At 41.5% G+C, this 15703-nt stretch overlaps 1 protein-coding gene and 1 non-coding gene across 4 annotated transcripts in view; both read right to left on the bottom strand.

Annotated features, from left to right (window-relative positions):
• The window catches only part of SH3TC2 (SH3 domain and tetratricopeptide repeats 2), a 62214-nt gene extending 47152 nt beyond the window's left edge, over positions 1-15062 (bottom strand). For 2 of the 3 annotated variants that reach the window (XM_073994551.1, XM_005558206.5), the window contains exons 1-2: positions 14970-15062; positions 4115-4213 (exon numbers count right to left, since the gene is read on the bottom strand). Coding sequence is in view for 2 of the 3 variants with exons in the window: in XM_005558206.5 (XP_005558263.3) it covers positions 4115-4213; positions 14970-15021 (151 nt within the window). In the remaining variant the exon portion in view is untranslated. Of the gene's footprint in view, positions 1-4114; positions 4214-14286; positions 14403-14969 lie in introns of those variants that run through there. The other variant, XM_045394376.3, reaches the window with a different exon arrangement.
• On the bottom strand, positions 9523-9625 carry LOC123574181 (U6 spliceosomal RNA). The gene has a single exon (XR_006699079.1). It is a non-coding gene; the product is annotated as a U6 spliceosomal RNA (small nuclear RNA).
• Positions 15063-15703: the final 641 nt, after the last annotated feature.

Below are 15703 nucleotides of genomic sequence, written 5' to 3' on the forward strand. Positions count from 1 at the left end.
GAATCAATAGGACTTTACTCATATTTAAGGAAATGTACTTATATGTCAAATTATCTTATGTAATAGACATATACTTTGTGCATTACACATAAACACATACACATAAACATAAACACATTACACATAAACGCATTTTCTCTAACCTGTTTTTTCTGATACTGCAATTATTAATGTTTGTCAGGGTAATTAGTTAATGTATTAAAGTCTACCTTTAATTTCTCCAAAATGCACATTCATTTAACAGATACTCATTGAGAGCTTTCTGTGAGCCAGAAGCTGTTTTACGGGCTTCTCAGCAGAGAACAAAACAGACAGTCCCTGTTCTGATGGAGCTTGTATTCTTCTTGGTAAGTGAGTAACTACGCAAGAAATTCCACAAACACAATAGTTTCAGATGGAGAAGAGTGCTATGAAAAAAAATTAATGGGGTCAAGAGACAGAGAGATGGAGTGCTTGAAGTCCTTTGGATAGTGTTGTCGAGAAAAGTCACACTGGCCGGGCGCGGTGGCTCACGCCTGTAATCCCAGCACTTTGGGAGGCCGAGGCGGGCGGATCACAAGGTCAGGAGATCGAGACCACGGTGAAACCCCGTCTCTACTAAAAATACAAAAAATTAGCCAGGCGCGGTTGTGGGTGCCTGTAGTCCCAGCTACTCGGGAGGCTGAGGCAGGAGAATGGCGTGAACCCGGGAGGCGGAGCTTGCAGTGAGCCGAGATCGCGCCACTGCACTCCAGCCTGACTCCGTCTCAAAAAAAAAAAAAGAAAAGTCACACTGAGGAGGTTCATTGTATAATTGCACTTTGCAATGTGTCTTCTTTAGACAGTAAGCAGCAATCCTGTTAAGAATTATTCAACACAATAAACCAATAAACCGAGAAGGCATTGGAATAGATCATCACAGAGGTCTCACTTCCAGCCTCAACTTGCCAGGACCATTTTAAATTCCTGAGTACATTAGAGATGACCCCTATCATGCTGGCCTGAGTCCACAAAGCAGCTGTGGACTTCTACCTTTAAAAGGCTTATCTTTAACCTAGAAGTCGTGAAAATGCTGTGGCTGCAAATGAGCTCTTCTACGACATTCCCAAATGACCTGACTTTGATGTAAACTTCACGTGGGTGTTTGTTCCACTCAGTTCCTCCTAGGCTTGTCCTCTAATCTCATGCAATCCCCTTTTCTTCAGCAGCCCCCATCCATCCAGGCCTCCATCTGGTAGCCTCATGGCATGCTGAGCTCTAGGAGGAGGTACGGCACAAAGATGAAGCCCAGGGAGGGGTCATGCAGCCTCCAGCTCAAGACTGGGCTCTGTCCCTCAGTAACTGTGCCACCTTAAACAATTAATCACCTCTCTGTGCATGGCTTTTCCCTTTAGCAAAATGGCTTTTATGGTACCCATCCCGCAGGGGTTTTAAGATGTTTACTAGACTGGGTGCAGTGACTCATGCCTGTAGTCCCAGCAGTTTGGGAGGTCAAGAGAGGAGGAGAGATTAAGCTCAGGAATTCAAGACCAGCCTGGGCAACGTGCCAAAACCCTGTCTTCTGACAAAAAAAGAAAAAAAAAATTAGCCAGACATGATGGCCTGGGCATGGTGGTGCATGCCTGTAGCCCAGTTACTCAGAGGCTGAGATAGGAGGATGGCTCGAGCACAGGAGGCTGAGGTCACAGTGAGTCAACATCACACCACTGCACTCCAGCCTGGGCAATGGAACAAGACCCTGTCTCAAGGGGGAAAAAAAAAAAAATTTCTTCCTAAATAACATCGTGCATATAAATCTTTTTACTCAGTGCCTGGTACATGTTAAATATTCAATAAACACATTAAGCATTAGCTGTTGCCCCTCCTCACCTCTCCATCACCAGCAAGTACTGCTCATGGCTGGCTGTCCTTAGATGATCATGACTATTAACCTTGGCAATAACTGATTCTATGATTCCTTTCTATGAAACCCATCTCATCCATCCTTCCAACATCTGATCCACAATACCCATTCAAATCTCTTAGAGTAGCCCCTGCTGACTGACAGTCAGGGCCTTAGGTGTGAATCTCCTTGCCATGCACATGAATCCATGAATATGGAACTCAAAAGACCTGGACTTAAATAAGCAGACTGCTCTTGAGATCTCAACCGTGAGAACTGATACTTAGGGCAGAACTTCTGGGCCCACAGTGGGATCCTACAGTGCCCTCTGCATCACTAGAGCAGGGAGGAAGTCAAGCTCAATATTGTTTTCATGAAGTGGATTGTGCCACAGATTAATCCTTCTCAAAGTCAGTTCTGTAATTGTGATAATATGTCTGACTGATTCTGTCTGCAACTGCACTGCATTAAGGAGAGGTTGGCAGCGACAGCCATCTCCCCTTCTTACTCCGCGACCTTCCTGGAAACAGCATCGGGGTGGAAAATGCTGAAAGATGGACAAGTTCAGCCCGAGGTCAGTTCAGTTTCACCTACAGATACCCTTTGTTCACTGGCCTTCATGCATTGATAAGGCAAAATGCTGACTCTACAGAGCTCATGAAACAACAGATGGTAATTCAGGTTTTTTCGGGGGTGGTCCAAGCTAACAGACAGATAAGCAGATTAACACAGTATCAAGAAACAAAGGGCAAAGTTTTTCTCATTGTCAACCAAGAAGTTTGACAGAATTTGAAATCGGGCCTACGGCTATACCACCCTGAACACGCCCGATCTTGTCTGAATTTGGGAAAAGAAAGAACCTGGTGTGACATGTATATAATATCTATTTACGTGGTCTAGATCCTTTAAATATTTATAATCTTTTTCACAAGTCTATATTTTGTGTTACAGGGAGAGCTACATTTTTGGAGGGTGAAGGAGAGTCGTGGTTTTGAACAAGGCCCTTCCTCATCACGTGTTAACTGTGTCGTGGTGAAGTTATTTCCCTCTCTGACACTCTGTTTCCCATCAGCTAAATGGAGATTTGGGCTCTTCCACCTAGCAATGGGCAAGCAAAAATGAGAAAAACATGTGAGGATCATTTGGCATGCGAATTGCCCTTTAAAATGGTCCCATCTACTGTACAACAGAAATCAAGTCTTCTGCAGGTTTGTCCTCAGAGTTTCTGGTACAGAGTTCAGCTGACATGCACCTTTCCTCTGATGACAGCTTTCTCTTTGCAGGCTTCATCAATGTCTTTCAAAGGGGATTTTGTGAGAGGATGTGTATTAAGAATAAGATTTTTTTCACATTAATTTCAAAACTTTTTCTGCTTCTGAAAGATTCATACAGATGCCCTTCTGCTCAAGCCAATCTCACTTCACATATTCATTTAGTTATTCACTTATTTAACAAATATTCACCCGGAACCTACTACATATGAAGTACTATGTCGGGTATCATATAGAATCTAAAAGTGGCCTCCACATATTCATTCAGCCATTCATGTATTCATTTATTTATTTATTTTGAGGAAAGGTCTCACTCTGTTACCCAGGCTGGAGTACAGTGGTGCAATTACAGCTTACTGCAGCCTCGACCTCCCAGGCTCAGGCAGTCCTCCCATCTCAGCCTTTCAAGTAGCTGGGACTGCAAGCATATGCCACTATGTCTGGCTAATTTTCTGATTTTTTTTTTTTTTTTTTTTAGAGATGAGGTCTCACTCTGTTGCCCAGGCTAGGCCCCAACTCCTGGGCTCAAGTGATCCTCCCATCTCAGCCTACCAAAGTGCTGGGATTACAGGCAAGAGCCACCGCTTGCTGCCCATGTGTTTATTCATCAAAGATTTTCTGAGCAGCAACAATGTATGAACAACTCTTTGAGGTACCATGTTGAATATAAATATTTTAATTACCCCTATCTCTCAACACCTTCAAATCTTAAGTTATGGTATACTTTCTTTAACAAAGCAAATAAGTATGGAGCTCCTAATAAGTGCCAGATTGTGAAGAGCTTTGAGTGACAGCTTGAGAAAGTTAAAATTAATTTTGTAGGCAATGGAGTGCAACAGAAGATTTGTGAGCAAGCAAATAGCATAGTCAAAATCTTTTCATCAAAAGAGAAAGAGGGAGGGGCTCTTTAGATGGGAGAGATAAAGAGGTTACTGCAATACTCAGCATGGAAGAATAGGGCTTGTCTTTGGGATTTGGATACCTGGATTCATGTTCTGTGGTAGAAAACATTTTTCCTTGTATTCAGATGAGGCTATACACTCACTCGATATAGTTGGATCCCTGGAAGGAGTTTCTTTACCTGTAGAAGATGAAATAAAAGGTCATCTTAAGAGTGTAAGGAAGTTGGAAGCAAGTTATAAGCAAGGCTGCAGTTTTTGTCAAGTGACAACTTTTTTCCACGATTAGTGGCATGGAAGAATTCTAATTGTTATCACCATTGCCTTGTAATTATCTAAGCTATTATCAAAGAACTGTCACACATGCCATCTCAATCCAGCATCAACCTGGGTATGCCCATCTTATTGAAAAGCAGATCCCTATTCACATATCAAACTAGGTCTCATGGCTTAGAACACTGAAGGTGCTCAACATACATTGAGCCTACACAAGTCATCACAGATCTGACTACAGCAAGGCTTAAGGTTCAATAGGGGCAGATAATGGAAGGGCTGGAGTGGAGACAGACATTGGCATCATTAGGGAGACAATTGGGGTGTGGTTGTAATGACCCTGACATGTATAATTGTCCCCAACTGTCCTTCTGTCTGACCATTAAATAGGGTCCTGTCAGGACTCTCTTTCTTCCCAACTCTCTGAAAAGTACTGTCTTCACAATGGTAGAAGTGGAGTAAAAAGAAGAAGAAAGAAGATCAAGACACAGGCTAGGGCTGGGGAGGAGGAAACTTTGATGGCAGCGAGTTGAAAAGAAAGAAGATGGTGTGCCTATAAAGCATAATGAAGTAGACACAGAGGGAAATGTCAAAAACATTGCTGTAGAGCATGGGTCTCCTTTATGGCATCCCCAAAATACAACAAGGAAACTCAAGTCCTTCACACATTAATTTTAGTTGTTGGATTCTGTCCTTTTTTTCCATAAACCTGTTCAAGAACTGTACTATGGAGTCAGAATGTGATAAGTATTACCTGGTCCTGAAAAGCAGAGTTAGAGAACCTTGGCTCAACCACTATTTGTGAGTCACTCATTGAATTTGCTTGTAAAATTGTGCATCAGAGCCAAAGAGGCCTACCAAGTTTTGCATACTGGATCTGTGCTTCTAATGATACAGCTCAAGAATGCAACAGGGGTGGAGCAGTCACACTCACTTCTGGTTAATGTTGAACCTAAATTCTCATATTGCTGCTAATAGTCTGTGTCTCCATTCTGTGAATATGGAGGGGGATTTTGACACCCAAGTTGAGGACCTTCCATTTCTTCACAGTGGGAGCAGTTAGCACTGTTTTGGGTGATGTACATGAAGAATGAAGTGGATTTCAGCTGGAATAGGCAGAAGCAGGGGCCTGTCAGCTCTTCATCCAGTAAATCTTGTTAGCTGTTCAGTGCTGAAAGCTAAGCAGCTCAGCTGGAAACCTGGCAGCAATGAGCTACAGTCGAACAGGATCATTTTTCAGTTCTGCCCCGAGGAAGCAAAAGCAACTGCAGCAAAAAGGCACTGGCTTGGGAATAACGAGAAATGAGAATGAGCACAAATCAAATCTTCCCATACATGAGTTCAATGACCCTGGGCAAGACACTTCACCTGTCCACTCTGTGAGTTTTTACTTTCCCCACTTACAAATGAAGGATTGATCTAAATTAGTGCTTTTGAACCCCAGCTGCCTATTTGAATCATCTAGGTTGCCTTTTAAAAATATTGCTTCATCCCAGCTAAAAAAAAAAATTAAAACAATTGGACTCATGAAGAAAAAGAGTAGAATGATGGTTACCAGAGGCAGGGAAGGGTGTGTGTGTTGGGGGAAAGTAGGGAAGTTAGTGGGTACAAAAATGCAGTTAGATAGAATAAATAAGATCGAATGTTCGATAACACAACAGGGTGACTATAGTCAACAATAATTTATTGTACATTTGAAAATAACTAAAGGAGTATAATTGGATTGTTTGTAACAAAAAGAAAGGATAAATATTTGAGGCGATGTGAATTACCCTGATGTGATTATTACCCATTGTATACACCTATATCAAAATATCTCATGTATTCCATAAATATATACACCTAATATGTACCCACAAAAATTAAAAAGAATAAAAGAATAAAAAGAAAAAATATTCCTTCATCCCTAGAGATTCAGATTTTTGTAGTCCATAGTACAGCCATAGATCTTTTTTTTAATAATAAGTTCTTCAAATGATTCTAATTTGAGCCAGTGTTGAGAACCATATGTCTAGATTGGTGCTTCTGAAACTTTCTCGTACCTATGAATCACCTATGGATATTGATAAAATGCTGATTCTGCTTCAGTATTTGAAAGCTGAGGTTCTGCATTTCTGATGTTTTCACAGGTGATACTCCTCCTGCTGCTCCCAGGACCACACTTGGAGTGGCAGCCTGCTTTCCTGGGACAGAGTTTGACCATAGACTACAGCAAACCCACAAACATCTTCTTTATTTTTTTCTGGCCCACACAGTGAATTTTTAATTTGAACTGCTTGACATCATTTAGAAATTGAAATGTTCCACATAACCCAGATGCTTGGGTTTGTTTCGAAACGTGGAAGATTTGTAGCCCAGGAGTCTCATTGTCATATGGCAACAGTCAGCTGGGGCTGAGTGGTTGCTGTCGCTCTACAGGACATTTGTTCTCCAGCCACCATGGTCCCCACCCTATTCCATCGCTCATTTACACCCAGCCCTGGCAAGTTTGCGAGTGTGTCCCTGCTGTAGAGTTCTCCGAGAAAATACAATAACCTGACAATGAGGGCTTGTGAGGTGAGCCCACCTTGAAGAAGGTAAGTCAAGGATGGGGACCCTGGCTTGGGGAAAGGGTGCATAGCTTTTTAAGGATTTGTGAGGCTTAGAGCAGAAAATTGCAAGGTTTTGCAAAATGTGATATGTGAACTGTCTGTATCAGAATTTTTTAGATAATTGTTTTTAAAAAGATGTCTATGCAAAAAAACTTATAGAAAATATAGAAGAATATCTGCATGACTTGATGTTGCCAGTGGTTTCCTAAACAGTATGGAAAAAATGCTACCCTCAAAAGGAATAATGGATAAATAGTAATACATTAAAATTAGAAACTTCTATTAATCAAAAGATGCAATTAAGAGACTGAAAAGCAAGTGACAGAGTACAAGAAATATTGATTATACATAAGTATAGTCATCAAATAATTCAAACATAGAATATATAAGGAATGCCAAAAATCTGTGAGAAATAGGTAGCCAGCCCACCAGAAAAATGGGCAAAAGGCTTGAATAAACTTTTCACCAAAGACAATATCCAAACAGCCAATAAATACATGAAAATTTGTTTCACCTCATCAGGGAAATGAAAAGTAAAACCACAGTGGAACACAACTACACAGACTGGCTAAAATGAAAAAGACAGATAAAGCCAAATGTTTGTGAGGATATAGAGCAACTAGGATACCTAGAATATACTGCAACTAGAATATACTGCAAGTGTGAAAATAAACGGAAGTTCTATCTTTGGAAAACTGACAGTGTCAATTCAAGCTGAAAATATGCATGCACTAAGACCAAAGACAACCACTAAAATATTCAGAACAGCACTATTTATAAGAACCCAAACTTGGCCACAATTCAAATGTCAATTTACAGTAGAATGAACAAGTAAATGATGTATATATAATATACAATTAAACCTTAATCCAGCAAATCGGGCACAGTGGCACATGCCTACAATCTCAGCTATTTGGGAGGATGAGGCTAGAGGATCATTTCAGCCCAGGAGTTCAGGTCCGGCCTGGACAACATAGCAAGCCCCATCCCCCAAAAATTAAATAAATAAATAAATCCAATACAACAATGAGAATGAATGAATTACAACTGTATAAAACAATATCGATGAGTATATTCACTTGTGAAAAGTCACCACGCTGTACACATGATTTCATGCACAATTCTGTATAAATGGTAAAATTTTTTTAATCCTCTTAAAGCCTTTACTGACCTCAACATTCTTTTTCTTTTTTAACTTTTATTTTAGGTTTTGGGGTACATGTGAAGGTTTGGTTCCTAGGTAAACTTATATCATGGAGGTTTGTTATACAGATTATTTCATCAACCAGGTATGAAGCTCAGTACCCAATAGTTATCTTTTCTGCTTCTCTCCCTCCTCCCAACCTCCACCTTCAAGTAGATCCCAGTGTCTGTTGTTTTCCTCTTTGTGTTTATAAGTTCTTATCATTTAGCTTCCACTTATAAGAGAGAACACGTGACATTTGGTTTTCTGTTCCTGCATTAGTTTGCTAAGAATAACAGCCTCCGCTCCATCTATGTCTCACAAAAGACATGCTCTCATTCTTTTTTATGGCTTCATAGTATTTTATGATGTATATGTGTTAATGGTACATTTTTATGAAAAGTTGAATTTTAAAATATTCCTGGAGCCCCTCTCTACCTACTCTACCTTGAAATATCTAGGAGTAGAGTCCCAAAGTGTGGTTTTTAATTAGCACTTTGGGTATTTCTGATGTCTTCTAGAGCGTGAGAATGCTCAAACCAATTCACCAGAGGTCTCGGAACCCATGAGCCAGAAGGGCACCTCTCTGAGAAACAATGAGGAAGCTGGAAAATTAGAATGCATTCTGTAATACGAAAAACAGCTAATAGTTACACATGGATTGTCTGTTTACAGAATTCTGTTACACATGGTATTATATTTCAACATGAAGAAGTTTGAAAACTTGATCTGGGCCTGGAAAAAGAACCAGAGATGATTCAAGGCAACAAAAAACTGTCATATAGAATAAATTACCTTAGGAAAAAAAGTATGACTTTTATAACTGAAAGAAAATAAACTAAAAGGTCTATAGTAGTTATCGCTGAGTCATTTTAACAATCTTTTTGATACTTTCATCTACTTTCCAAATATTCTAATTTTTCTTTTTTATAGGCACATTAAAATATTATTTAACTGAAATATTAATTTTTTGAAAAATAAAAGTTTTATGTATTAAAGATGATAAACAACACAATCTGCTAACAATACAGGCTGCTGATTAATAATTGTTTTAATATTAATACTTTAATCTACTATTTCAATTCCAACTTTGTCAATTGACCCGGTAATGTCAGTAATATCCTTCTTACCATCTTTTCTTCTTCAGTATAGAACGCAGTCTAGGGTCAAGTATTACATTTAGTTGTCAAATGTCTTTAGCCTCCTTTCATTGGGAACATTTCCATATGTTTTTTTATGACTTTTTTTTTCTCTGATGACATTGACATTTTTGAATGATAAAGTCCCTCCTCCACCCTTCTTTTAGTTTTTCTTCAACTTTTATTTTAAGTTCAGGGGTACATGTGCAGGTTTGTTATATAGGTAAACATGTGCCATGGTGATTTGCTGCACAGATCATCCCATCACCTAGGTATTCAGCTCAGCATCCATTCATTATCTATTCAAAAATATGGAACACTTCACAAATTTGCATGTCATCCTTGCACAGGGGCCATGCTAATCTTCTCTGTATCTTTCTGATTTTAGCATACATGCTGCCAAAGAAAGCTCTCTGTTTTTCAAATATTCTGTAATCAGCATGCATTTGTTTTCTAACACTGAAGGCAGGTAGAGAAGTGGCTAAGAACAAGTGGCAATCAGACAGTCCTGGACTCAAACCCTGGCTTCTTCATTAATCATGTGACCCATGTGAACCCAGTCTATGTAGTCTATGTGGAGCTGACTCTCTCCCTAGCTCCAAAAGTGAGCACGTAATTCAGGCATAATCCAACTGGGTTATGCAGTGCCATGGCCACATGGTCAAAATTAAGCCAGTGAGAATTAGTTCTAGGACCCTCATCAGCACACTTAGCAAAGATATTTCTTTTCACTGCACTAGAAGCTATGAATATGACAGCCTGGAGCTGTGGTGCCCACCACAAGGAGAAAGCCTGCCTGACATTGAGTCCAACCCATAAAAACAGAGCTTAGGAAAGATAGCTTTCTGATAACATCATCTGAACACCTTGATTTAGCAATATCTGAAGAAAAAAAAACCTAGACTTTGAATTATTAATCAATAAATTGCTTTTGATATAAGCTAGTTTTATTTTTATTATTATTGATCAGAAAAAAGTTACTAACCCTCAGTTCAGAAAAACATTGAGATTTATTTGTAAACTGCCAAACTGGTTTCCAAAGAGGCTGTAATATTTTGTATTCCCACTAGCAATGTGTGAGAGTTCTAGTTGCTCCACATCCTCACTAACAATTGATGTTATCAGTCTTTTTAATTTGGGCCATTCTAAGTATGTAGGCCATTTTATCTGATTGTTTCAATGTGCATTTCCCTTGTGACTTACGATGTTAATCACTTTTTCACATGCTTATTAGTCATCCACATATTTTTTATATTGAAGTGTCCATTCCAACATTTTACAATTGTTATTGCGTTATTTATCTTATCACTACTGAGTTGTAAGAGACTTTTTTTTAATATTCTTGTTCTGATATTACTCCCCAGTTGACGGCTTGCTTTTTATGTTCTTGGCAGATGTATATAAGTGGGAGGAAAGCAGGATAGGGTGGGAATGAGCTTTGTACACACATGGGATGGTAGAAGCCATCCGGCGCGTGCTGGGGAGGTGGGTAGTTGTGGGACTAAAATGGATAAGTATGGTAGGGTCAAGATGGGGAGCACTTTAAGGCAGGCAGGGGTGTTTAGAATGGATACAGTAAGCAATGGAGAGATGTGAAATGTTCTTGAGCATGGCAATGGTATAACAAAAGTGAAAATTCTACTTGGGTAACATGGGAAGGATAAGGAGAGAAAAGCACAATAGGCAGGGAGCCAGCTGAAGAGGTGCTGTGAAAATCTAGGGAGGTGAGTGTGAGAATGTGCGCTGTGGCCCTGGCAATGAGAAGTGAGGGCATAGAGTGAATGAGGCTATATTTTAAAATAAGAAAAGAGAAGGCATCTTGACATATTGAATATGAGGGATAAAGATGGGGAAGAGGCAAGAATTGCAGAAACTGAGTGAAGGAGGGGATTTAAAAGATCACCTAGTTCCACTCCCAATTTTACTGTTGAGAAATGAAAGGCCCAGAGAGGAGTCGTGATTTTACTGAGATCACACAGCAAGTTAGCAAGAGAGCCAGAGCCCATCCAAATCAATGGGTAGGGACCTTGCCATTCTCACTACATTAACCTGACCTCAGAACTCTAAAGTCTCGGGCCTCTGATCACGGAAACATCTCACAACTTGCTGAAAATGAGAATTCACCTTCATTTCTCCTCTCTCAGCCTCTCTGTGCTCCTACCCACCCACCACCATGCTCAACTTTAAAAAGAAGACTAAACAGTAAACATTTCTCTGCATGTTTTTTTTTCCTGTACCCACATTTTTTTTTCTTTTCTGACTTAACAAACCTACCATCAGCAGTTTTTATGATGTAAACCACTTTCTCCTTGTTGGGATGAGTAGATGTTAGAAGTACAGCTACATCTACCCACATGAATATATCTTAGATTATAATGTTTAGCAAAAAAAAAAAAAAAGATGCATCATGATATCATTTTGTTTAACTTTTAAAGTCTATAAAACAATTCTTCGGAATGATTGTGAGCTCATGAATATGTAGTAAAAGCACATAACCATTGAATTCATGAAAGTTATTAACTATGTGGAGAGAGAAGGGGAATGAGATTGGAAAGAGATATCCAGGGGCCGCTAAGTATGTTTGTGATGTTTTATTTCTTCAAAAAGTAAGAGAAAGAAAAAGATAAAGTTCTGAAGATAACGTGACACAATGCAAAAATTTGTTACAGCTAGATGGTGGGCTAACTATTCTAATATCCTCTATTACCAGTATGTTTTACATGCTTTACAGGGCTTTTAAAATTCAAAAGTGAAGCATCATTTACTATTGTCAGTATTCACCCTTGATCTCTTATTATACTAATGATTCACATCTATCAAAAAGGTTAAAAGGAAAGTTACAAGCACCAGTGATCAACAGAGGTGAATGTATTTCTTCCACATCTTCTGTTTAAGGGCATAAATCTGCCAAATTTCTTCAAACAGGCATTGAAAATAAGGGAGAAGTGCTAGAAGCTTTTCGATCAACAAACTTTGACATGGCTTTCTCTGTGATCCAAAGTGAGCAACTGTAGCTTATTAAACAATGGCAAGAAACAACTTATAGATAGGGTGGGGAAGTCAGAGATGATAGCAATGGATCAGAACCTATCCTCTCACCATGTGCAGTCCCCCGAATTAGGGGACTTATGTGAGCAATTGAGAGCCATCCCAGGGAACAGATGCTGCAGGCAGAGTCCACACATAAGAATGCAGGTGCCTGGAGTAGTCAGAGTCAATGTTCATTATTGCGTCACTCCACGCAAACCAGTCTGGCAGCTGTCCAGTGCTCAGTGCTATCAAGAGACTTCTCCTTTCCTGTGTCCATGAGCCCTGAGGACTCACTGTTTTGGTGTCTGCTGTTAGCTCCCACTTAAACAGACACAAGGCAGAAGCACCCCAGGAAACATGAGCACAGACTTCTCCAGGCCAGGATGGAATTAGCAGAAACTGATGTAAGAATGGTCCATATTAACTAACAATAAAACAGCCTGTAGTTACCGAACGGTTATCAAAAGCCAGACCCTGTGCTAAGTCCGTGAGAGGAATTATTCAATTTAATCCTCACAAAAGTTCCATAGGATAAGTACCACCATTAGATACAGTTTACAGCCAGGAAAACTGAGGTTCAAAAAACATGAGGGACTTGCCAAGGTCACACAACAATTAAGTTGCTCCAGGATGGGTCTCATACTTTGTCCCTTTTCTCTAAGATAAATAGGGGAATCTGGAATGGGAATATCCAGATCAACTGGACTTGGACCTACAACACCCACATCAACCTCGCTAGGGAAAGGCCCTGACACATACAGGGAATAATATGGGGGAATGGCATGAAAAGTCTCGAGGGAGATACATAGCAGGCTCACTCTTGGTGAAAAGGTGAATCCGAGGTGCCAGCCAGTAATCAATGGCAAAAAGAAGGTGAAAGAATAAAGTAATTGAATGATAGTGTTATTATGATTTTGACTTTTTTCAATATTGTTTTTTGTTTGTTTGTTTGTTTTGAGCTGTGTAACTCTGTTCTACAGGAAATCTTTGGCTGAAGGACAAATGTCAACTAGAAGCAGAGCTGCTCTAGGTAAGGATGAGGGAACATGAGCAGAGCTCTCTGAGACACCTCTACACAGCAGTTTACAACCCTAAAATTGTATAGATGACCAAATGGAGGCCCAGAGAGAGAGCGAGATATACTAGCCATCAAAATGCAATTAACAATGGTTAATTTTATTGTGCTCAACTAACTGTGCACCAGGCTGTTTCACTATTTCACATGTAGACTTAATCTCCACCACAGCTCTATGAAGAAGGCATTATCATGTCATAAAAGCTACAGATAAGGAAAACTGAAACACAGAGGAATTAAATAAGTTGTCAGGGCAAGTAAAAGAACCAAGATCAAATCCAGACACTTCGGCCTCAAAGACCAAGTGAGTAGCTAAGATGACACCTGCCTAACCAGAGCTAGAGGAAGTCAGGTCTAGACCCCAATCTCCGACTTCCAGACCAGCGGTCCTGCACGTCTCCCTCCATGCTGTTTCTGCTCTCATGGGGCACGACGACAATAGGACTTAGTGGGAGGGAATGAAAAGTGTTTACATCTGAGAAATCTGGAGAAGCAAAATTGTTCATAGATTAAGTCGTGCCTTTCGTGCCAAGGGCATCATTTGGGGTTTGTTTGCTTATAGTTTTAGGTCCACGGGTTGCCTTTTTCTGGGAGACACTCCCTGCTATAGGTGCCAAGGTGCCTAGATGAAGACTTCAAGCAGAGGAAGCAGAATATGGTTGTTTTGGGTTCACTTCAATGACCTCGAGTGCCTTCTACAAGCCCAGGTCATAAGACTATAGAAGAAAGTTGTTTGTCAGAAAGTAGAAAGCCCTCAGCTAGGGGATGCTCCTTAGCTCCTTCTCTCAGGAACCATGGTGGAGCCCCAGGAAGACACACAGTTCTAACAAGGGTTAGGAATGATTCCTTGGAGCAAGGTTCCCCTATCTCCCAAGCAAGCCTCCCCCCACCAATCTACCCCCACATTTCCCCAAAGCCACCACTCATCCTGATAAACACCACACAAGAGAACACAGTGCCCTACCTTCATTCTCCTCTGAAAAAAAGAAGAAGGTTGCTTCAGGGAAACCAACCAGCCTGGTTGGCCTGGAACTGACATATCCCAGCAAATTCCTCAGTCCCAGGCAAACCATAATGGCTGGTCACCCTAAGTCACTCTCCCACGACTTGACAATTTTTTAGAGCAACAACTCTCCATTTCCTCAACTTGATGCCCACACTCACACACACACTCACACACAAATCACACTGTAATAGGTGGAGGCAGGAAACTGCCTGTTTTTCTCCAGTAACAGCAACCCTGACAAAAATAGGCTTGAATGACTAAGGCCAAGTTTATGACCACCTATAGGCCACAGAGGAACTCACTGCCTGAACTTTCTTCCTGTCCTGGGGGATCTCGGGAAGAAAGGAAGGAAGGGCTTAGTCACACCCTGGGAGTGGCAGCCAGGAGCAGTGCTGCTCAGCTTCTGACAGAGCGAACTCAAAGCCTCTTTCTTCAGGAAAAAAATAGATGCTTCCAGGCTTTACTCCCTTTTTACAGAGCCAGCATGACAAACACCCAGGGAGGAAGGAGAGGCAGCCAGAAAGCACAACCATCTCCCCATCTTTGGGAGAAAAGTTTCCCCAACCCAGCAGGTCCCTGAGCCTCCACTGGACCATCCACTTTGGCCAAGCCACAGGCCAAGGGCCCCCTGGGAAACTCACCTGGGCCCCGGGTCAGACTCCGCTCCCTGGGGATGCAGAAGCAGCCACCCATGTGTATACCATCCTACCCCGGCCGAGGCCCTTGAGAACACCGGCCAGAAGAGTGCTGCAAGGGACAGCCTCCCAACGGTGTCCCTCCTCCCGCCTCCTCCCTGGCACACGAGGGACCAAGGCCTGCTCAATGCACAATGCAGCCTTTGATATCCCGGCTACAGCAGGAGGCCCAGGGAGGGTGGGAGGGGCAGCCTAGCCCAGCCTGCAGGCCCACAGCTCTTGCACTGTCAGGCCTGGAGAACAGGGCTCCTCCCTGCCTCTCAGCAGATCGCCTCATGCCTATCAGCCTGCAGCACATTCCTCGCATTCTAGGATTCAGATACACAGTTTGGTTCTTGTGAGGGCAGCCAGGGCGGGGGAGGAGGGCAGAGAACATCCCAGAGATCAAGACTGCTGTTGGCTTTCTCCCTCCCTGACTGACTTGGCCCACACTGACTGGCCTGCCACCCCTTTACAGTGATCTCCACCCAGTCTCTCTCTGCAAAGGCCTCCCTTGGCTCTCTGATAAAGTTGGAGCTGTGGGTGCAGCATTTCACTTCGACCTAGCAGCATCAATGAGCCAGCTCCTCACTGGTGTGCAGGAAAAGAATCCAGGAGATCACCTGATGAAGCCCAGCGTTTTACAGGTGAGGGGATGGAGAACCAAATACATTAAAGGATGGGGAGAGGTTGGTCAATAG

Source organism: Macaca fascicularis, chromosome 6 (assembly GCF_037993035.2).
Source record: "Macaca fascicularis isolate 582-1 chromosome 6, T2T-MFA8v1.1".
Taxonomy (NCBI): domain Eukaryota; kingdom Metazoa; phylum Chordata; class Mammalia; order Primates; family Cercopithecidae; genus Macaca; species Macaca fascicularis.